The sequence below is a fragment of the Euprymna scolopes genome, chromosome 8 (genome assembly GCF_053919585.1).
Source record: "Euprymna scolopes isolate OS-2025 chromosome 8, ASM5391958v1, whole genome shotgun sequence".
Lineage (NCBI taxonomy): Eukaryota > Metazoa > Mollusca > Cephalopoda > Sepiida > Sepiolidae > Euprymna > Euprymna scolopes.
In genome coordinates, this window is record NC_136489.1 from 151,855,603 (window position 1) to 151,880,588 (window position 24,986).

General features: G+C 33.7%; 1 protein-coding gene across 3 annotated transcripts in view; it reads left to right on the top strand.

Moving 5' to 3' along the window:
- Nucleotides 1-24,986, top strand: part of LOC145283845 (phosphoacetylglucosamine mutase-like) — a 198,143-nt gene that overhangs the window by 146,639 nt on the left and 26,518 nt on the right. For all 3 annotated transcript variants that reach the window (XM_080132953.1, XM_080132954.1, XM_080132955.1), the window contains exons 13-16: nt 4,494-4,549; nt 17,920-17,983; nt 20,272-20,394; nt 23,490-23,611. In XM_080132953.1, coding sequence (XP_079989079.1) covers nt 4,494-4,549; nt 17,920-17,983; nt 20,272-20,394; nt 23,490-23,611 — 365 coding nt within the window. The remainder of the gene's footprint in view (nt 1-4,493; nt 4,550-17,919; nt 17,984-20,271; nt 20,395-23,489; nt 23,612-24,986) is intronic.

The window sequence follows — 24,986 nt, forward strand, 5'->3', positions numbered from 1 at the left end:
TATATAATCTATCACAGGGAATGTTCCAAAAGTAATGTCTCCTATTTTTTTTTTTTTATTTCATCCGAATGGATCAGAGGGGATTGAAAATTGCATTGTTATGATGACTAAACTTATGCATTCATGATCCGAAAGTTTAATTTCTCTGTTGCAGATATTGACTGTGTGAGACTTAAGAAAAAAAAAAAAAAAAAAAGAAGCAATCCCCATTATGGACATAACCAGAGATGTCATTGAATTCCTGCTAAAAGTGCATGATGACTGTTGAAAAATTAATTTTGAAGCATAAAAGGTTACTCGTTTTAATCATACCATTTCCGTCTTTGTAGCCTTTCAACTTTTTGAATTTAAAAACAATGTAGGTGGCTTTACTTTTGGAACGACCATCATAATACATATCAATTCTAATCTAAAAAATTCTGAAATGCTATTCTGTAGTTTGGCCGCAACAGGAAACGTGCGACTTACCTAATTAGCACGTGTGCATAATTCAACGGGTCGGTCGTGGAATGAAATGAATGAAGAAGAAAAAAACAAAAATGGCTGCCTTATCTCTTTATATGCCTGCAATGCAACCACCCAATATGCAAATGAGATGCTCCTGGTTGGAGATAAAAGAGGGTTGATTTTTTTTAGAGGGACGTTCATTTTGACTTTAGATTTCGAAGAAATAAGTTGAATTAGCAGAAGTTCGTTGGGAGTTGAGAGAAGGTGCGTTACATATACAGAAGTTTGGAAGTTGGAAGTTTGGACAAAAGTGTTAACCTTACCCGGGAAATTATTGGTGTAACGGGCAGAAGAAATAACACTCAAGTTATTGAATTATATTTTATAATTTGTTATTAAGATGTTTTTTATTATAATTAAATTTTTATAGGCATAAGAAATACTTTAAATTCAGAATGGATTATAACAAGATTTTCCTGTCGTTGCTTTGATATCTCAAATAACATTTTCGTTTCAACTTTTGTGTACATTTTTTTTCTTCAGATTCAAATCTTTTCTATTGAATGTTAAACAACTCTAATTTATTTCTAGTATATGATTGAACTATGTGCGTATATAGTTACAATGGTGTTTGTCCAGATTTCACTCTCTCCAAGCCCTCCAGGAGAAAACAACATAAAGAAAATTCTGTATAATGTACATACTTGTGACTGAAAGAAAATAGTGTACACCAAAAATCACATAAGTTTATCAAGTTTTATTTTGAAATAAAAGAATCAAATTATCATGATGCCATCTTGAATAGTCTCAAGGAAAAGGGGAGATAACTCCAAATAAAGCTTTTGGAAGATTTTATAAAGCAATTTTTAACATGGGGAAACAAGGGCATTTGAAAAACTCAAGTTTGCTTAGAAATGATTTTCTTTCGTATCTATTTGATCAATTTATGTGCTTTTTGGTGTATGATTTTTATTTATTTTATTTATTTTTTTTTGCAAATACTGGAGAATTTTTTCTTTTTTCTTTTTTTTTTTTCTTCATAGTCGAAGTTCTGGACATGTGCTGTTACCCCAAAAGATAATTAAACTTAGTTAAAGGCTCGATTTAAGAAAAAATAAAGATTTAAAAAAAAATGGCGTTGTCTCATTATCTACCTAACACTAACCCTTATCCTAGAGTGGCCTGCAGGCCTTGATAAGTAATGGCTCAAGTATTAAAATAACAGTTGCAAACAACATGGCTTGTTTAGAAGTTTTGATCAAATATACACAAAATGACGTATTTTATGAACTGAACAAATGCTGCTCATATATTCTATATACTCTGTATTTTTAATTGAAAGCACAAAACAAATATACTCAGATAAGCAGGAATTTCTTTTCTCTTAAATTTATGGCTTACGAGCAAGCAGCCTGTGTTATTTTATTGTACTTAATATATAGTAGCGATTTCAAAAGTAAAAAAATAAATAAATATGACTTGGGTACCATCAGCTAGAATCAAAACCAAAAACATATAGCTCTATAGCCTTATTAGATACCATCTGACCTAAATCCATATGCATACTAAAAACTTAAAAATAATGTAAAATATATAAATATATATTTGCACATGTGTAGGAGAGCACTTTAAGTTGACTTACACTTGCCAAGTTCCATTTTTTTTTTCAATTTTGAGCCCCCTTAGCAGCTGTTTTTTTTTTTTTTTTTTTATAAAGATTTGTACATGTTTCAATTAAGTAGTATTTTCATTGAAAAACAGAGTTACTGCCCTTGGTCCACAATGTAGTCTTTGAATTGAAAAATAGTGGTATTCAATATTCGAATCAGTGAAGCTTGTGGTGAAACTGAACCAATTTTCTTTGCATAGAATTTACAAGAGGATGGAATTGGTTGTGAGCAAAGCTTTTCATCTCTTGAAAAGAACTTCTACACAGGGACTTTCTGAACGCATTAAAAATCTTCCTAAGTAATTAATTTACAGTCATCGTAATTTATCTCTTTCTTTATAAAGTTTTAGTTTCGTTGGAGTATATTGTAGGGTTTTTAAGGGTCGTAATATTGTTTGAACCCTATATTTTAAAATTCAAATATATTAGATTTGCATTGAATTTGAATTGTCATTAGGCACTAATGAAGCAAGATTCCTAGAATTTCAATTTCTTTAAGCTTAAGCCATTTTGATTCTGATCAAAGAAAATGTTTCAAATCTTGAGACATTTTCTTTGAACAGAATCAAAATGGATTTTGATGAAAATGTGAATAAGGATTCTAAACATAAGCTTTGATTTTTATCTTGATTTTAATCTTTGAAAATGGGGCCACAATTTTGTTTATAGAATTTTACCTATCCTGGGACAGATTGTCTTCTAATTAATAATATACGAAAATAAGCCCCCCCCCTCCCCCAAATTTCATAAACATTGTAAGAGAATTTACCAAAACACGAGATGGGTCACACTGCTTGATACCGTTAATAACAGGATGAAAACATGTTCATATACATATTAACCTTGTATTTCTTTCAATAAGTCTGACAAGATGCCAACCTCAAATTTTTTAACAATATAAAGTTTAAAATTGTTTAGTTGAGTATTGAAACAATTGTAACATTAAAAAAAAAAATAGAAATATGATGTAATTTTTGTCCTTGTTTTGGTTTTTGCAAGTGTATATATATATATATATATATATACATACATACTAGCAGGGAGACCTGACTTTTCTGGGAGTGAATGACGATCAACAAAAGTTCTACACTTGTCATACTTTTATCATTGAAATCGTTGAAATTGCCAATTTTTCAATCAAGTTGATTGTCTACTCTAGTCGGGGAGCCACCGCGGTGCATCAATAGGAAGCTTCACATGCCTCCACACACTTTGTCTACAATGTATTGTAATCTATATTATACCATAGAAAACCTACTGTTTATTTTATAAAAAATTGTTTTCAGTACTGGTTGGAACTAAAATTTAGAATGCAAAAGTCAAGTATCATGGTTTGATTATGCTCTAAACAGAAACATTAATTTCAAACGTGCCTCTGTCTTATCAAAGAACCTGCTGTTGATTTTATTTGCTGGGCTCTTCTGCTTGTGATGTACTAAAGCTTCTCAAATACACTTGTAATGTTAGGCTGTCTAAAGTGTTAACTTTGGTCAAGATTGAATTCTTCCTTCTTTAATTGGATTGAAATTTTCAGTACTTATTGCAGAGGTATTTTGATACAAAACCTGAAAACACTCCCAGACACATAAAGTATATTTGGAGTCCATAGGAAACGAACACACAGACAATATGCCTATTTATATATAAGCAGATATATAACTGTTCAATGTAAAAGCTCAATAAATGTTAACATTTGACAAGAGAATATATAAGTAAATGTTAAGCCTCTATGTAGCTTAATTGCCATAAATATATTTTCATAACTTATATATATATATATATATATATATAATTTAAACAGACATTGTTAATGACAACAGAAAGCTTCTGTTTTGTAATACCTTTTATTTTTTCAATTTTTTGTATTATTTTTTTTGTATATGCGTTGCAGGTATGGATGTATTGTCCAAGCATTTTTTCTTCTTGAAGTGTCCAACGTTTTAACTTTTCATGTAATCATCTACACATCTTCAGGAATTTGTGTGAGAGGCTCTGTGGGAATTATGGGTAGATTTATTTAAATAGTTGTTGGGTTGTGAGGGTCAGTGGGTCTGCTTGCGGCGGTGGGGGGGGTTTAGTATAATGAGGACGAGAGCGTGTACCAGTTCTAGGGTCAGTGACAAGAACGGGGTGGGTTGGGGGCACTATTTGTTATTCTACTTTTTATTTCTACTTAATCTGAGTTTAAATATTTTTTTTGTGTCTGCATTTTGTTATGAATTATGTTTTTTGAATTTTATGATTGGAAATTTTTCCTCTAAACATAATTTACACTTTTTACTCTTTCGCTAATGTTAAGGTTTTCCGTCTTACTAGTTACTCTAATGACTAAAGTTCAGTTTCACTTTATATAGTCAAGTTTTAATTTTCTTTTCAGGTATTGTTTAGCTATCATGCCGAAGATGTTATCTTAAACACTGCTGGAAACACAGAGTGGGTATTGTTTATGATAAATAAAATTTGATAACAATTCTTTTCAGCCTGTTTAAAGAAATCACTTCTTATATTTATCTGTTAGCAGAAGCATTCGGCGTTATCCAGGAATGAAAGTCATACTTATGTAACAGAAGATGAAGACGGTAAATATGGAGCTGTATCTAATAGTTATGCATTAAAGATTGACACTTTTAGTAGATAAGTTATGAATTTGCGACATTTATTTTATTTTTTATCAGATGCGAATGTTATTATTAATTGTATTGATTTCACTATTCAATTTATTTTAATTTATTAGATGCAAATGTTAAAATTGATTATATTGATTTTAGTTAATTTTACGTGAAATTATTAAAATAAACAAAAAATATGTAAGAAAATATATTAAGAAATATATTTCAGAGTATAACTCCCTCGGCAGTCTTTTATATATATTTTTTTTCCTCGCCGTGATGTTAGTTTGATGAAAGTTGAATGAAGAGTCCACGTGATGTTTACTGCAGTGTTGTTTTTGTAATGCCGGAAAGGTTGTGCTTGGCTGCGCGATTTGAAAATCAATAGTTTTTTTTTTTTTTATTATTATACGTGTTAGAAGCTTTGAGTGAAATTTAAATTTTAAAATAAATACGTATTGAATACGTTTGCAGCCAAATTACAACATGAAATTATTAAAAAAACAAGTCTGCAATTAACATCATTTATATTTTTTTTATTTGATTGTGTTTTATTAAATGTATGCTGGTAAAATTTATTATTGGAATTTGTTATTGTCAATTTGCAACTTGTGATTTTTTTTTTCCTCCAAAATAAACACCTTTTCCAATTTTGAATTGGATGTCTGTTCATGAGTTCCTTTGCGAAAAAATTAGAAAAAACTGCTGACGTTATTCTTTAGACTTTTCAAATAGTCATACTAATAAAGCGTCGTCTAGTATCGAATATGCTAGCAAAAGGAGTAAACAGATTTCATTTAAATCAAGTCTGGTATAACTCCAGGAAAACAGCCGAGTTGCCACAAGAATTACATACATAAACTTGCTGAGTTTTTTTATTTCAGTTAGTGAGTGGGGAACCTTTTTTTTTTATATGGGCATAACCACTTATCAAGGCCCAGAGCCCACTCAAGGATAAGGGTTAAGAGTGTACAATAGTCAATTGGACAATATAGTAATCGTTAGTAATGGAAATTCAGTAACTTTGTTAACAAGTGGAACGGCTCATCAAGAACTTGTTTACATTGGACTTGAAGACAACCATATGGTAGTCAGCTGGAACGCAGAAAAACGGAAGGCAATTCCACAGGCGTGCAGTTCTAAGAAAGAAGCTGTGTACATGGAATCTACGTTTAGGTTTAGGCACAGATAAAGAGTGGGGGGGAATTATTGATAGTGTTTTCAGCTAGACGAGTGTTTCTTGTGAAAGTTTGGCAAGGGGGTACCATAGATTGAAGCTCAGTTGAACACTTTCCATGAAAATAATGATACAGCAGAGACAAACTCGCAACATCTCTTCTGTGAGATAGAGGTTGCAGTGAAGAGAAAAGGACATCTACTACGCGGCTACGAAGTCTATTTTGAACTCTATCAAGGCAGGACAAGTCCTTTCTAGCAGCTCTTATCGCCATACTTTCCCCTAATCATGTCAATTGAACTTAATATAAGTAAAATACTTATTTTTTAATGGTGAGTAGACAATGCATTGTGGATGCATTATCAGCAGCTCCTGTAACCCTTGCTTCTAATTTGTCCCTCAGTCCTCATTTAGAATGAGTGATTTTTCTGACAAAGGGAGAAAAAAAGCTGCATTCTAGGTCGACAGTATTTTTGCGTGAGCAGTTGCCTGATATGTCAGAAATTTTCCATGGTGCTGGAGGTAAACATTTTAACTGGGCTGACGTTATCCGCCTGATAGTAAGGAACCTGAACCTTGGATTAACCACTAAGTACTGGAGCAGTTGTATTGCCATTTGGTGAATGGATTTCGGATCATGCATTAGCTTCTGGTGGGAAATATTGATGCCATATTAGTAGATAATTGTTATGGCTTTACCTTATCATGGACTACAAAAAAAAAAAAAAAAAAAAAAAAAAATATATTTCATTGTTTTTTTTTTTTCTCCCTTACTTTCTCTCTCTGCCCTGCTCTAAACAAGTTTGTCGACCCGTTCCACAAATCTCAAAACTCCATCATGAAAAGTCTCCAGAAAAAATACAGAACCCAAAACTCCAACTTCCAACATAGACCCCTACTACCATGTCTCCTCCAACATCAGGGGTCTACGTTCCAACTTTCCAGAGGTTAAACCCCAATTACAGGGGACCAAACCAGATCTATCATTCTTAAGTGAAACTGGCATTGAACCAACTATTTCCCTAGATGAGTTTGGAATTAAAGGATGCTCTAACTTAACATCCAAATCTGACCCCTAAAATCGCCATAGGTATGGAATATGTGGCTACATTAGAGATGGGTTTCATGTGATAAGGACATCTCCAGAGAAGATCCTAAATTGCCTTATATGTGTTTCTGGGTTGCACTTACTCACACCACTGTGTTTATATTTTCCATCTATCATCCCCAAAACAGTGGAGTTACTATCTTTACGAGAAAATTGACCACATCCTGTCTGCTCATCCTTCAGCTAACATTCATGTCTGTTCACAGTGTGGAATGTTTAGCCCTCTCAAAAAAGACAGATGAGGGGAGGTTCTGCCATAATTTCTCCATTGCTTATAAGCTAACAGATTGTTCATGAATCCATCTGTTATCATTTTGTTATTTCTTTACCTGATTAATGAGATCCAAAGTTATATTGTACCCACCCATAATGGAATGAAGTTCTCCGAAAAATAACTTAATTTGATCAAGTTTTTTTTTCTTTTTTTTTTTAATTTTTTTTTTTTTTTTTACAGTGAAAAACAATACCCCTCAATGGAAATACTCCTAACAAACCAGATACCCCCCCATACACTGTAAAGATCTCTAGATGCCAAACTGCTAGACTTTGGAATTACCTCTGAGGTCTTAGACCTTTTTCGCACAACTTGCCCTGGGCTATGTTCATCTTTCGTTCTGTCTCTATTGTAATCTTCTGACAACTCGGTTGTATCAGCTAAGATAAAAATAAAATGTAATGAGTCCAGACGTACTTCTCCATTGTACAGTATATCGATACTCTATGGCTGAGTGGGATAGCTTCCGTACAGTTATATAAGATCTACCTCTGCGTTCCATGTTTAAAAAGAATGTGTCAGACCTGATGGAATGATTAATTGTATGTATAGACTGCTTCATACCCTTATAAAAAATTCCAGCAAAAACCTAACAGTCAGCCATGGTTCTCTCCAGAATATGCTGCTGCCATTGCACACAGAAATCACTTTTTCCATTACTTCCAATGTAATAGATGTACTGAGACTAAAGCCGCTTTCAGGACTACCAGCAACCACTGTAAAAGAGTAATAAAAAATGCAAGAGAGTTGTATGTTCAGCCTTTTAAGTCCAAAGTAACTAAGCAGTGGCTTAGTTCCCACCAGTTTTTTTTTTTTTTTTTTTTTTTTTAGTGATCACCACTTATCAAGGCCCGGAAGCCACTCAGGGATAAGGGTTATTGCAAGTAAAATAGCAAACAAGGTCCTGAACAGAAGCATGTGCTCTCTCCCAACTATCATCAATGGACTGCTATGTGACATATAAATATCTATGATATTGTCAAGGTAATCAAAAACCTCAATTCTAGTAAAGCAACTGGCCCCGATGGCATTCCAATTATAGTGCTTAAAAAGCTTCAACCAGAACTAGCTCTCATACTTACAAAGCTGTTTAAGCATTGTCTTTAGGAGAATTGCTTCCCAACACCCTGAAAAATCTCATCAGTATGCCCCGTTTTTAAGAAATCAGGAGATCAGTCATCTCCCTCAGTACAGACCGATAAGTTTTCTCTGCATCATGAGTAAGTTGCTGGAATCTGTTAAATAGAGAAGTAGTCAACCAACTCAGCAAAAATAACCTTCTTAATGACATGCAATATGGCTTCTGTTCTGCTAGATCTACAGCAGACGTGCTTACTGTTATATCTCATAGGATTAGCGAATCTCTCGATGTAGGCTTCCTTTCTAGGACAATTGCTCTGGACATATCAAAGACCTTTGATAGGGTATGGCATAAAGGTATACTCCACGAGATATCCAGCTACGGTATGGCTGGAAATGTCTTAATTATTAAATCATTTATCTCTGATAGATTCTTAAGAGTAGTGGTTGATTGGCAGAAATCAGAAGCTCACAGTATTAATGCTGGAGTCCCTCAGGGGTCCATCCTGGGCCCAACTCTCTTCCTGATCTCTCAAATCCCATCCTAAAATCATGCATAGACATCTATGCTGATAACACTACCATCTATAGAAACACTTCAAAGGTCGTAAATGACCAAATTCTCTCTCCTCTGATCTTGAATACGTGGTACAATGGGATGAGAGGTGGCTGGTTAATTTTAATGCATCTAATACCAAGCTTCTATCTTTACACGATTAATGGTCTGATCCCCATCTGGCATTCATTGAAATTAATGGATCTCGTCTTGGGAGGGTTCCATGTTTTGACAAGCTTCTGTGCCTGACCTTTACTCCTGATCTGAAATGGAACATGTACATCAAATCTGTTGTGAAGGTCACTTAAAAAAATAGTGGGATCCTTCTATCGCTCCAGTAAATTTCTCCCCGCGGATGCAATTTTCTACCCATATAAGAGCCAAGTTCATCCAAGGATGGAGTACTCTTGCCACATCTGTCCAGGAGCTGCTAGAAGCATCTTATCCAGCCTTGACAGTTCAAAATAGACTTTGTAGCTTAGTGAGGGACGCCCCTTTCTCTTCCTTGCAGCCTTTTTCCCACAGATGTTGTGAACTATCTCTGCTTTATCATCATTTTCATTGCAAGTGCTCATCTGAGCTCCAATCTATGGTCTCCCCTTGTCAAACTTTCACAAAAAACACTCCTCTGTGGAACTCTCTTCCATTTTCCTGCTTTCTGACTACAATATGGTTGTCTTCAAGTCCAACGTGAACAAATTTTTGATGAGCTGTCCCCTTAATTAATCCAATTTATCAAATTTCCATTACTAACGATTACTACAATATGTCTCATTGACTACCGTACACTCATTAACTCATATCCTCGAGTGGCCTCCGAGTCTTGATAAGTGGTGACTCCTATGTAAAAAAAAAATAAAAATAAATTAATAAAAATAAAAATAAATAAAAATAAAGTACAAAAATGTAATGTCATTTTTGAAGACTATGGGTTTATACTCTCCAATCTATAAGGCCAATAAACCAAATCAGACTACTCTATTGATTAAATAGAATTAATCAATTGCAGACGATTTATTCACAAAATATACAAAAGAAATCGATCTGTAAGTGATCTATGTACAGGATAGAATCTGTTAAATGTTTGAAAATATTATGGACTTCAAGCATAAAATCCTTTTAGCTAAATAAATTAAGGAAGTGTTAAATAATCTAAAAGGGTTGATATGTTGTAAAACAAAGTAATTCTAACAACATTCCTCTGCTGAGTATCAATCGAAAGATGATTACGTAAGAAGACAATTTTCGTTTTTAATGGCTATGATGCAATATTTGTTAATTTTTTTTTTTTTTTTTTTTTCTCTTTGTAGCGTGGCCTCATTTATAATGAACAATATCCTGTTCTGATTTTTGGGTCGATTATGATGATCAATAATTCTCTGAAAACTAAGTTGATAGTTGATTTTTTTTTTCTTTCCAATGAACAGGAAATAGATTTTTCCACTGTACACCAGTCTGCCACAAATTGAACAATTGAACCTAAGTATTTGATTGATAGTTGACGTAGCCATGTTTTTTTTTTTTTATTTATTTATTTTTTTATTTTTTTTTTAGGTCAAAATTAAGGCTTGAAGGCCACTCTAGGATAAGGATTAATGAGTGTTGGGTAGAGTAGGCAATCAACATGATCAGTCATGGTGGAACTTGGGTAGGGTTTAATTATATAAAAAGATGGCTCAAGAAGACCTTATTTACATTAGACTTGAAAAACGACCATGTTAGAGTCAACTGAGAAGCAGCCCCACGGTATTGTATTCTACAGATGGACAGTTCTAGAAAAGAATCTCTGTTCGTGGAATTTTTGTTTTAGTTTTAGGCACAGATGGAGTAAGGGAGGTTGTTGACAGTTGTTGTAGCTAGATAAATATGTTATGGAAGTTTAGCGAAGGGGGGGGGCATAGATTGGAGCTCGGGCCTTTCCCAATGGTATTTGAATAGATTCGATAGGATTGGAGCTCTCCATAACTGCTTACGTAGTCTGTAATTGTATCCTTTAGACTACGCATGTGCAGCCAAGAATGAAAGGAAAATTCAAGAATCGTTTTTTTTTTTTTTTAATTTTATTAAACTAAAAAAAAAAATAAAACAAAACATACTTTTAAGGCCACCAATGCCATGCATGCTTAACTGATAAGTTTTTTATTTATTTTTTTTTACATGGGTGTCATCACTTATCAAAGCCCAAAGGCCACTCAAGGATAAGGGTTAATGAATGTAAGGTCGCATGAGTGTATACGCTATTGTTTTCCTTCTGGCACATGCCACTGGCATACTTTCTGCCAGTAATTATTCAATCACAACATTCTTTATAGAATTCTATAAATCTTTATATAATGAAGGATTATTCTATTTATTTTATGTTATTAAAGAATGAATATCCTTGGCTTAATGTTTACAGGAAATATGAGTTGGAATAGATACATTGAGGACATTGCAGTGTCTGCTGCGAGGAAGGTGGGCTTTCTCTATTGTCAGAAAGTTACTTACGCCTGAGAGTATCCTGTACCTCTACGGGCCACTATTCGCCCATGTATGGAGTATTGTTGTCACAGTTGGGCTGGTGCATCTACTAGCCTCTCACTCCTGGACAGGGTTCAAAAGAGAGTTGCCAATCTGTTAGGTCCTGAACTGACAGTTGGGCTTCAGCCTTAGTCCCATCAGTGAAATGTTGCATCCCTCTGCCTATTTTACAAGTATTTTAATGGTGGATGCTCTGACGAACTACAAGCCCTTGTACCCCCTCGTCATAAATACCCCCAACAAACCTGACAAGCAGCAAAATCTCACCCCTACACAGTAGAGATCCCCAGATGGCAGAAAGCCTTCTACTCTAATAGTTTCTTTCCCAGAAATACTAGACTTTGGAATTCCCTTCCGGGTTCCTGTTTCCCAGCCTGTACTGACATGCAGAAATTCAAGTGTAATGTGAATAGACATGTGGCTGCTAAACTCCCTAAATAGTGTTCCTGCAATTATGTCCCAGATAGTAGCAAAGTGGCATTATGCCTTGTTTGGGGTGAAAATGCAATAAAAAAAGAATGAATCTTTATAGAATGAAAGATTTATTCAGCCACCATAATCGTTTTGTGGCTGTAAGCTTTAAGAGAGAGAGACAGAGAGTTAGATTTGAAGCACATTGCTTAATTATCATTTTATTATGTTGTTTCATTGATGTTCCCACCAAGACTCTCCTGAGAGTTGCATTCCACCTATAACTTTGTTAGTTATATAACATAATTTCCGTCCATATATTAACGATACAGCAAGGTTAATCTTTGGATCAATTTTGACTTATCTACAGCACATCTCTCCTAATCATTAATATGTACTAGTTAACATATCTACTAACAACCATATCAACCTCGGTTTTTAACTAAACAAAAACGATTTCCTATGCGTTTTAGCGTTTATGACCAATTTAAAGCATTTGTGAAATGAACTGTTGTTGAGAGCTCAAAATTCATAAATGTTTACTTGTTAGATCTACAAGAGATTAGAAGGTGAGTTTTGAAAAGCCAACACCGTGAAGTGTACTCTGGCTTATAAAAATGCCCGAGCAACCCCGTTGGCATTTATACTTCGGGTGGCTACCAATAAACTAACCCTCTTCTCAGAAAGTAAAGCCTTTGCGGATGGACATCTTAGGACTGACTAGGACCGTCTCTCGGCCAAACAGCAAGAAAGCTATTGTCAGACTGATTGTCAAGGATGTATCCTGATAGAAACAATGCATGTTTTTAAAACGGGATATATTTCTCATTTATTAGTGTCATCCAGTTGTGACTAATGATACACTACCTGAAAGTACTCCCCTCAAGTTCCTAGGTTTAACATTCACAAACAACATGAATTAGAACAAATACATTAAGATAATTGCCAAGGAAGGCAAATGAGGAAGGCGGGCTCTCTATACCGTGCTAGATGGTTACTCACACCTGAGAATATTCTGTATTTCTACAAAACCATGATGAATTCAAAGCACTAGTACCTCCTCAACGTAAATACCCCCCCCCCTAACAAACCAGACCAGCATCAAAATCCCCCAACCTACACTGTAGAGATCCCTAGATGCCGTAAAGCCTTCTACTCAAATAGCTTCCCTCAAACTGCTAGACTGGTCCTGCTGTACTGACATGCAGAAACTCAAGTTTAATGTGAACACACATCTTACTGCCAACTCCCTACATAGTATACCGGCAAATCTGATCCCAAATAGTAGCCCCTTATGACTTAGTGGCACTGCGCCTCGTTTGGGTTGAATAAACTGTAACAAAAAAGAAAAAAAGAAATCCAAACCATTTCATAAATTAAAACCTGCAATCGGTTTTAACTAAAATTTAGCAATAAACTTATTCCAGTATCTTCATATCTATTATATAAAGGGCAGTTGTCTGTCTGTCTGTCTGTCTGTGCGTGTTTTACTAAAACTTTAAAAATACAAAGTAAACTCCTACATAGTTGGTATTTTTTTAAATCATCAGTAGGGCTATGACAAGAGAATATTCTTTTCATTATTTTGACTCTCGAGTATATATCAGTTAATATCTTATCTTTTTAGATAGTGATAGATATCTCTTTTGTGTCTGTCTGGACATCAGTTTTTAATGAATGATCTCTGAGCAAAACGTGCCTTAGGAATCGATGTTTTAAAAGATGAAGATACTTTTTCTATTATAATTTAATGGTAAAATTAAGGTTATGTTTTGAATGTATGCAACTAAAGTAATGAAGCAGAAATAAGTTTTGGCATCCATATAGTTACATCCAATTTTTTTTTTTTTTCGTTTGAATTTTCAGGTGAGGGTCGTTTGTTAATCAGCAAAATGTTGATTCTTTTATTGTTTGTTCCATCAAATTTCATCAATTTGCCAAAAACCTGAAAAAATTAGCATTTTGTCAAATTTTTATTATTATAAGCTCATATTTTTACGGCATTTTCACTCGAATAAATTTATTTGTTCAAAATTTTATTTACTCATATTTATTGTTCTAGTTTTTCCCTGGGAAAAGCCGAGTACCTTAATATTTCATAATTAAAATAAATAAAAAATGTCAATGTAGTTTGCTTGAAGCATTGTAGAGTCTATATAAAGGTAATACATATTTATATATAATCATGTAATTAAATTAGTAATTTAATTTTTCATATATGAATTATCATTTCTGATGACCTAAAGAAAGACAAACACTGTTGGCTTTTTATTATAAAGTAGATTTCTTTCCAAATTGACTTCAGTTGGTGAGATTATGTTATTTTTATGCAGATTTAAATGTGATTTATTCGTGTCAAAATTTCTTATATTTTTAAATCTAAATAATTAGCAATTTTGACAATGTAAAATTCATGAACACTCATACGTAGCATGACATAAGCAACCAACCTGACTAGCAGCAAAATCACACCTCTTCAGTTTAGAGGTCCCCAGCCAAGAAAATTTCTACTCCATTAGCTTCTTTACTCAGACCTAAGAAAAACAAACACTTAGATACTTTCCATGAAAAAAAGAAAAAAAAATTGTTTTCTATCATAGTTGTTTCCATGTTTTTTATCTTAAAAAAAAAAAAATATTTCTTTGAAAAATTTGTAAGTTTCTTGGAAGAAAAAAATTCGTTTATATAATCAAACTAATAGTAAGTCTTATCCTGTGTTAAAGTTTTGTTCTCAGCAGTCTGAATTTATCGTCTGCCAGTATTTGTTTTGGCTTTTTTTGGCAACTATAACAACTGCTTACTGTAAACTGCCGGAAGATGCTGATTCTGTCTTGGGTCAAATTCTAGATCAGTACCGAAGTCTTGATGATGACAATATTCGGAGGAAAGAGAATGTTAAAAAAACAAAAATGAGTGATCCATAAATAATTCCAAAATTTAGAGCCAAGTGAATTTTCATTTATTGCTAAATAATTACAGCAAGAATTTTGGGAGGAATAAGATGAGCCTAAACAGAATTGAATAAGTTTCATTGCGTAGCACAGGTGTGCATGGTTGGTTTTGAAAATTTTTTTTTTTTTTTTTTTTTTTTTCCTCAACTTTTTGCCAGTCATAAACAAACAAAACGTCTTGACACTTTTTTATGTTTACATAATGCAATGGCTTTTTTGCCTTTCTCTTACTCTCCATTTCTTTTGTTATCTTCGAAAGTAGGCCCGATTGTGTATAAGCTGTCGTCAGTCTGTGCAGAAGTGGCCATTCATCATGAGTCCTGTCCACTTATTATGACCACTTCATGCCCAGCTGTGTTATATTAAGTGCAAGAACTTTCACTTTCAGCTTGTTAATTAACGATTCGGCAATCGCTTACATCATGGACGAACATTGTTGTGGGACGGGGTGGGTGGAAAACAATTTGGGGAAAAGTATTTTTTATTTTTATTTTTTTTCAAATCTTAGCAAGTGCAGAACTTCAAAATAGTGATTCATGTCCTAAATAGTCACTTGTCTCCCCATGAGGGTAAAATTAGACACAAGGCCGTCTTCTGTGGGGGATATCTAACTCCTCAAATAGTTGTTGAGGAGTGGAGAGTGCACGAGTGTTCATACAAGTTGATCTTTTTAATTTGCTAACCAGCAACTTTATATCAATCTGAATTCAACCTAGTTATTAATGACTGCTCCCTCCGTCTTTTTTCATTGTCCCTCTTTCTTTTTTTTTTTTTTTTTTCCAGACTGCCTCCCTCTTTTTTTCATACCGTCTCCCTCTTTTTTTCATACCGTCTCCCTCTTTTTTTCATACCGTCACCCTCTTTTCTTTTTCATACCGTCACCCTCTTTTCTTTTTCATACCGTCACCCTCTTTTCTTTTTCATACCGTCACCCTCTTTTCTTTTTCATACCGTCACCCTCTTTTCTTTTTCATACTGTCTCCCTCTTTTTTTTTTCATACTGTCTCCCTCTTTTTTTTTTCATACTGTCTCCCTCTTTTTTTTTTCATACTGTCTCCCTCTTTTTTTTTTCATACTGTCTCCCTCTTTTTTTTTTTCATACTGTCTCCCTCTCTGTCTCCCTCTTTTTTCTTTCCTCTCCGTCTCCCTCTTTTTTCTTTCCTCTCTGTCTCCCTCTTTTTTTTCTTTCCTCTCTGTCTCCCTCTTTTTTTTTCTTTCCTCTCTGTCTCCCTCTTTTTTTTTCTTTCCTCTTTGTCTCCCTCTTTTTTTTTCTTTCCTCTCTGTCTCCCTCTTTTTTTTTCTTTCCTCTCTGTCTCCCTCTTTTTTTTCTTTCCTCTCTGTCTCCCTCTTTTTTTTTCTTTCCTCTCTGTCTCCCTCTTTTTTTTTCTTTCCTCTCTGTCTCCCTCTTTTTTTTTCTTTCCTCTCTGTCTCCCTCTTTTTTTTTCTTTCCTCTCTGTCTCCCTCTTTTTTTTTCTTTCCTCTCTGTCTCCCTCTTTTTTTTTCTTTCCTCTCTGTCTCCCTCTTTTTTTTTTCTTTCCTCTCTGTCTCCCTCTTTTTTTTTCTTTCCTCTCTGTCTCCCTCTTTTTTTTTCTTTCCTCTCTGTCTCCCTCTTTTTTTTTCTTTCCTCTCTGTCTCCCTCTTTTTTTTTCTTTCCTCTCTGTCTCCCTCTTTTTTTTTCTTTCCTCTCTGTCTCCCTCTTTTTTTTTCTTTCCTCTCTGTCTCCCTCTTTTTTTTTCTTTCCTCTCTGTCTCCCTCTTTTTTTTTCTTTCCTCTCTGTCTCTGGATTTAAGTTTGCCTTGTTCAAACCTTATTAAATCTATTCTTGCCATCTATACATTAATATTGTCAGGATAAGTATAAATCCAGAATGTCCTATCATTGGTAAAGTAACAATTTCATTTATTACAGTAACTGTTGGTCATTCTTCTTAATATAACTTTATTTGAATTCCCATGTGTTGGTGTCATCCTCTTTAATTACACTGAAATGAATTAACACTGAATTGCACAGAATGTGAATTCTGTAAAGCTTTTCAACAGTCATCATCAAATTAGTTGCTTTGTACGTTTCTATGGCATTTATTAGTGATGACCCATAGTCTTGTGTATATGTTTAGTGATAGCTCTTTCTACATTTCTTCTTCTGCTGCTGGTTGCATATTAATATTTTGTAAAAAGTAAATCCGTTTTTTTCTTAATGCTTTGTGTACGTTTGTCTCGGTACTACTTATTTAAATTTCTTTTCCTTTTTTTAATTTTACGACTACAGCTAAGGGAAAGGTTCCTTCAGTCTTGACAGACTATGAATACTCAATGTAAGGGTGAAATTTTTGTGACAAGAGTTGTGCAACCCTCAACCATGCCTCTCCTGTGTTGACATTGTTAAATACCAGTGGAAAGTATGTTCAGAATGACTGGAAACAATGTCGAAATCAGCAGAGAGCGCATACAGCACCTAGAATTCCCAAATGGTCATCCATCTGGTACTAACCAGGCTCAACATTGCTTAACGACTATTAGCTGATTCTCACTGCTGGTTTATTATCATTAGACTGGCTTAGCGTTCATAAGAGATGGAAAAAATCTATAGATCATTTGGGCTATCCATAACTATAAAATTTGATTTCTGTAAATCTTTGTATGATGCAACCTTTTCACTGTTGTATTCGTTTTTCCTAGTTGTGATGGACAATCCCATATGGACAATTGTAGACTAATTTTGTGTGGTGTTGGGATGATTAATGAAATTGTGTATTGGAAAAATCAGAACTTTTTGGAATCTATAAAAATCGTGCTTATCCTCCAATGCCAAAAACGACTCTTATTTCTTTTTGCTTTTGTTTAAAAGTTTTCCATTACCGATACTAATGATAAAATTATATTTACTACCAGCAAATCTAAAATCTATAAATTCCCACCCGACCAGTATTTTAAAAATATTTTTGAAATTATATGTACATATTACACAAATATTTACGGTAATACCCCCCCCCCCAAAAAAAAAAACAACTATATAACTAAATATTTAGAAATTTAAAAAAATAATCCTCTTCTTTCCAGACGGCGATATTTGAATTGAAGAAAAATTACTTTATATTTTTCTTTTTTCCTCTTTCAGGATTTCCGCAGAGAAGAGAATTGCGGCTCAAAAACTTTGCACACTTGTTGATCTAGTTAATCAGGTAAAGAAACAACAAAATGATTTTTTAAATACTTTTTTCATGAAAATCCATGCAATTTTCAAACTGTGTACTGCATGGATTATCAAGTTTTCCTCGACAAACCTCACAAGCAGCAAAATTCCACCCCTTCACTGTAGAGATCTAGATGCCTTAAAGCCTTCTACTTTAATAGCTTTTTCCCTTGGACTGTGGAATTCCTCCCGGGACCCTGCTTCTCTGACTGTACTGACATGCAGAAATTAAAGTGTAATATGAACAGACATCTCGTTGCCCAACTCCCTAAATAGTACCTCTGTTTGAATAGTGAGGGTTTATATCGGGGACATGTATAACGGGGACTCAAAACAATAATGATAATGACATTTATATACCTTTACATGACGACGACAACTGTGACAATTCTTGGACTTCATAATATTATTACGAAGCTGGAACATTTGTACAGTTCTTAACACAGAGGAGGGAACACATTGCTTGCGGGGGGGGGGGGAGTTATACAAAGATCATTAAAGATAATGACAAAACACATTTACCTTTTCGGTTGTAAGGACGACACAAAGACAACCAGTTACAAAATATTAAATGATTTCTTTATTTATCTGTTGGCCGATTGATGAAGTCAGGAATTCAAGCCTTTTCAACTACATGGTCCTCTCTTCTACTCTTCGCCTCTAAGGGGATCAGCTCCCAGTCTCCAACTGACTCTATCACTGTGCGTGATCTTCTCGTCATCTAACTTCGAACCCTCGATTCAATGTATCAAGAACCTCTTCCGTTTATGCATCAGAGACCTACTGTCAACCAACATGACCTTCTCTCATGCAGATTCTACATATGTCTGTCCAAACATACTTTTGGCAAACAAAGAATTCCAAATTTTAATTGTTCAATATCTAACCTACTTTTAATCATTATCTATAAACTTGCATTGTTCATTCTTTTAACTGACATAAATAATATTTAGTTATTTCTAAAAGAATTAACAATCGACTGTATTTCCAGGATTTCAATTTATCCATTATTTTTTAACACTTGCCTACAGGGTTCGATTCTAGCCTTTTCCTAATATCATTTTCACTTATCTTGTCTGCCTTCTTACTTACATGAGAAGGGGACAGCCCTTATGTAACACCTCTGCAAATGTAGTCTCAAATAGTATTCCCTTATGACTAAGTGGCTCTGTGTCTTGTTTTGGGGTGAATTGACAAAAAAAAAGAAAAACAAAAAAATCAACAACAAAGAACTAATTCATATGAATCTTCATTGAATGTAAGGCATGGTACAAGTTTTTTATTTTATTTTTTTTTTGCTGGCATTGGTTTCCGCGATTCTTATGTTCACCTACTCACAGGAAGAGGTTCAGCATCCCTACTGCTGCCATGGCAACAACACAAATCGAATACGAATATATGGAATCATCACGTTGATATCCACTTCACCATCAATCACTCAATTTCCTCTAAAGAAAGACAAGTTTCTAAAAATATTTTTGATCCCCCCAACAAAAGGAGGATGGACCTGTAAATTCACTCTTGCCCGTCCGTCTGTTCATCTGTCTGCACTTTTCTCAATAACTATGCCTTGCAATTTTTAAAAATTTTGCACAAACATTAAACATGATATGAGTAAAAAAAGTAACAGAACGGATTTTCCGGGAAAACTACCGTTGCCCCCCTAGGGGTTCTTTCGAGTTAAAATGGCTAAAAATGACATTTTAATGCTTAAAAAAATTGATGCCTTGGATTTTTATTTTGGATCTTTATGAAAAGTTGTAACTAACTGATTTCTATATAATGTTTGATTTTGCCTTGTTCAAACCTTATGACTTCTCGATAACTCTTGGGTGTGCCCCAGGGGCTCTTTTAGGGCTAATAAAAACGCTCCATTTTTGGGACTATTTTACCGTATTTGTCCCAAATTTTTTGTATGTATATTTAGCAGTTTTGCATGGTGCTGAACTCAAATTTAAATATGTTAAGGCCTTGGGGACTTTTGGGGTTAAATCGGTGGGTGGGGACAAATGATGGACTTATTCATTTCTTTTTTTGCATGGTGCAGAACTCAAATTTACATATGTTAAGACCTAAAACTGCACCGTTTGTTCATTTTCACCAGGATTTGATGTCCCCTGGGGACTTTTGGGGTTAAATGGAGGATGGGGCAAATGCTAAACTTGGTCATTTTTTTTTTTATGCCTCGTTCACTGTGCATTCACGGGGGACAATGCATGCTTCATTTGTTTCAATTTAATTTTTTAACTTTTGTATATTTTTATTTATATTTTTTAGACGGTTGGTGACTCTATCTCTGACATGCTGTTGATTGAGACAATTCTGCATTCTCTTGGATGGGATATCAAGAAATGGAGCAACATTTACCAGGACAGACCATATCTCCTTCGACAAGTAAAGGTAAAATTAAAACAAAAATTCCTTGTAACATGATTTTTAAATTATTACGTTTCTCAATTTTTGAGATGAGAATTTGATTATTCGTATTATTTCGATTACTATTTTCATCTTGAGTGTTATTCTTTGCAACATTTTGGCTGATGTAACCTTCGACCTTCTTCAAGTGTATATTGTTGAATTCGGGGAATTTTTTTGTTGGACTCTGCAATCTGCACAGAAACCTGTTGCGTAACGGATAAAGTACATATAAAAATTCAGTTCTAAGTGACATTTTTCTAGCGGTTCAATCCTCAGTGCCAGTGGTGCTAATAATTACAGTATTTTAGTGGTGAATGCTCTGACGAACTGCAATCACTTGTGCCCTCACGACGTGAGCACCCTCGATAAACCCGACAGGCTGCTAAATCCCACCCCCACACTGTAGAGATCCCTAGATGTAAAAGATCTTTTTACTCCAATAGTTTCTTCCCCAGAACTGCTAGACTCTGGAATTCCATTCCAGGTCCCTGCTTCCCCAACAGTACTGACGTGCAGAAGTTCAAGTGTAACGTGAACCGACATCTTGCTGCCCAAATCCCTACATAGTACCCCAGTAATTGTTGCCCCTGATAGTAGCCCCCTACACCAAAGTGGCAATGCGCCTTGTTTGGGGTGAAAATGTAATAAAAAATAAATAAATAAATAAATGAATAAATAAATAGCAGACCAAATCATTTACAAAAATCCAAAAGCTTTACAAATAAACACACATAAACAATTTCTTTTATTTTTGTCAGCAATGATAATTATTTATACTCATGAGGATATTTAATAATGGCTGGCAAATACATTTATCACAGAACAAGCTTACGACTGTTACAGGTGATATTCTTAATAGTTTGTGGATGGTGCCACCAGGTTTGTTTTGCATTACGTAACAGAATAAGATGTGTGTACTTTTGGTTTATAATAATGTAATTAAAAAAAAAAAAATACGATTGCAATTCGGTACTTGTACAGTTTAATCAACGATTATTAAAAAAATGAAAATATTGAAAAAGTTATATTGTACCTATCCATAATGAATGAATGAAGTTCTTAGAAAAAAAAATTTAACTTAATTTGATCAAGTTTTTTACAGCGAAAACAATTTTTTATGACAGTGAGTTGAAGGTAGCCACGTTTCCTTTTTTTATTACCACAAGGAATGGGGGGGGGGGCGCCACAGGGAGATAACTCTGTATAAAGCGCAGACACCTCCCCATGTTAAATAATAGCTTCTCTTCCTTCTGTATTCAAACATGGCTACACGATTCGATTTAGAGTAGAGCTGAACTTTCTTCAATATAAAAATTCTGCATATAAAATTACGTATGTTTGAAGCAGAAGACAATCAAATGTTGCAAAACATGAAATATGAATTTAGGCAATGAACAAGTATTAAACAATCAACTTAAAAAATTAAACAATCAACTTAAAAAATTAAACAATCAACTTAAAAAATTAAACAATCAACTTAAAAAATTAAACAATCAACTTAAAAAATTAAACAATCAACTTAAAAAATTAAACAATCAACTTAAAAATTAAACAATCAACTTAAAAATTAAACAATCAACTTAAAAATTAAACAATCAACTTAAAAATTAAACAATCAACTTAAAAATTAAACAATCAACTTAAAAATTAAACAATCAACTTAAAAATTAAACAATCAACTTAAAAATTAAACAATCAACTTAAAAATTAAACAATCAACTTAAAAATTAAACAATCAACTTAAAAATTAAACAATCAACTTAAAAATTAAACAAACAATATATATTTTTTAAAAATCCAAACAAACAATATATATTTTTTAAAAATCCAAACAAACAATATATATTTTTTAAAAATCCAAACAAACAATATATATTTTTTAAAAATCCAAACAAACAATATATATTTTTTAAAAATCCAAACAAACAATATATATTTTTTAAAAATCCAAACAAACAATATATATTTTTAAAAAATCCAAACAAACAATATATATTTTTTATTAAAATCCAAACAAACAATATAATTTTTTATTAAAATCCAAACAAACAATATAATTTTTTATTAAAATCCAATATATATTTGACACAGTTGGACACAGTCGATCAACCAAGGACTACATCATTCTATATAAAAACATATAAGATATCAATGGATACACACTCGAGAATCAAAACAATGAAAAGAATTTGTTGTCCTAGCCCTACTCATAGGTAAAAGGGGGGGAAAAAAAAGTGAGTGAACACTATGTGCTTGGCATAAAGATATTTTTTAAGGACTTTTTTTTTTTCTTTTTTTTTTTAAAAAAAAAAAAAAATAAAAAAATATTCTCAAAACTTCCACCATCTCGGTTATCAAACAGTAAGTCGTAAGTTCATATTCACTGATTTGTATGTCCTGAGCCCCCAAAATCAGCAGATTAGATCATTCCTGTACTGATATGGTCCCTGTTGATTTTGCGGTGGGAGTTTAGTTCTGTACAGTCCTAGGATGTCCATCCTCCCAGACTTCTGTCTTTGAGAAGGGATTAGTTTATTGCTAATCGCCTGAGGCGCCCTAACGGTGGGGGGGGATAGCAGTCGGAGAGATCTAAATATAGATATATGAGGATATAAAAACAAAAATAACGAAACAAATAAGACCTTTCGTTTATTCATTTTTATTCATACATCACCCTTATACGATATCCGGTTCCCTGCACTGCCTTTTTATACTTGTCCATATCTAAAGGCATTTTATTTTGTATCTGTTTCTTTATGAAAATACTTATTGAAAGATAATTTTTTTCCTTATTCTCCGAATATTCTTCTAAATTCAAGGGAAGTAATCGTGTCTTGAGTTATTTCCCTTTAATAATTATTTGATCTTAATGAATGAAAATGAATAAAAACTTTTCTAAACTCATAACTTCAGTAGTATAATCTCATTTTTTTACACACTTTATACCATATTAATGCGTTTTTAATCGATTTGAAGTATTTTAATGTTGGGTTTCTTATTTTCTAAATGTATCTGATTATTATGAATCTCAGATGCAACGAGAATTATGGGCAATAATTCTATTCTTTTTATTTCAGGTGAAAGATAAATCGATATTCAAAACAGTTTATGATGAGCAAAGACTTATTGAACCAACAGAACTTCAAAATGCCATCGATAAACTGTGTGCAAAATATACAGGCGGACGCTCGTTTGTCAGGTAAGTCTCAGCATGAATAATGTGCGACTGATATCTCGACTGTTTAAAAAACTGAACAATTCAACATTTTCCAAGTCTGTTGGTGAGCTTCCGATTTGTAGCTTAGAGTTATGTAGAGGTACTTTTTAGTTATTATTACTTCCATGTCTACCACTTAAACGTAGAGTAGTACCTATTAATGTCCAATTGAATAAAATCGGTCTTGGACATACATTTACATTGTGAATTGCAGATCCAGCATTTTAGCATCTGCCAGTGTTCAAACTATGAGTTTGGTAAAACCTGTCCTGTATATAATCTTAAAATGCAGCTGGTGGTGTTGGCTTAAATTGAAAAGTGCAGAGGTTTTTTTTATCTTTCTTCCATGATGTGACACCAGATCAAGAGAGTAGGATTTGAAAAGTCAATACTCTAGAGGAAGAGCACTCTAATTGACTAAAAAAAAATGCCTGTGCAGCGCTGTTGGTGTTCCTACCTTAGAATGCCTCAAACGATTAGCCAAAAAAAACTGACCACTTCTCAAAAGGTGAGAAGGTAAAGCCTGGGAGCGTAGACATACAAGAGCATACTTGAAATTTACAGAAAAACAAGGCCATGCGAGCACGCCCAAGACTCTGCTGGTCTGTACTTCGTATGAAATGTCTTTCCTGGAGGGTAGCTGATTGAAAAGTTTGGAATTATTTTTTACTTACCATTACATTTATGTCCGCTCTAACCTCAAAGTTGTACCTATTCGAAGTCCATGGATTAAATTTAAAGTTTTGTAAACTATTTATAAAATATCTTCTTACAAATAAAATTCATCTGTAAATAATTGAATTAAGAACTTTCAGTTTAAAAGCTTTTACCAAAATAACTGCTTTGGGCATTAAACAACCCCCTAAAAAGGGTTGTTTAATGCCATAAGACAATACACTTTAGTAATTTTGCCAAAACTGAATTTGACAAAAATACATCAAAAGGTTTGCTTCATATTGAGGCAAATCTTGTGCAAGGTGAAACGATAAAATTGTCACCCTAAAGAAAACACCACTACAACTTTATTTTAAAACTTTTATTGAAAAAATCAATTCAGATAACTTGATAATGTAGTAGAGCTGAGATTTATTCAATGTATTCAAATGCAAATTCAGCTGAATTTGCATTTTGAGGGTGCTGGCAATGGTCCTGTTGTCATAATTTGGATTGGTAGAGAGCATGAGCTGTACAGCGGCGCATCTCCGAGATTGCTCATTGAACATTAGGTACCTCCAACGTGTGCCACAGTTTTAACCCCCCCCCCATATATGTAACATGATGTAATTGTAATTTAATTTAATATTATCATCCTAACTTACCTCAAAGTTGTAAATAAAATTGGACATAAATTCAATAT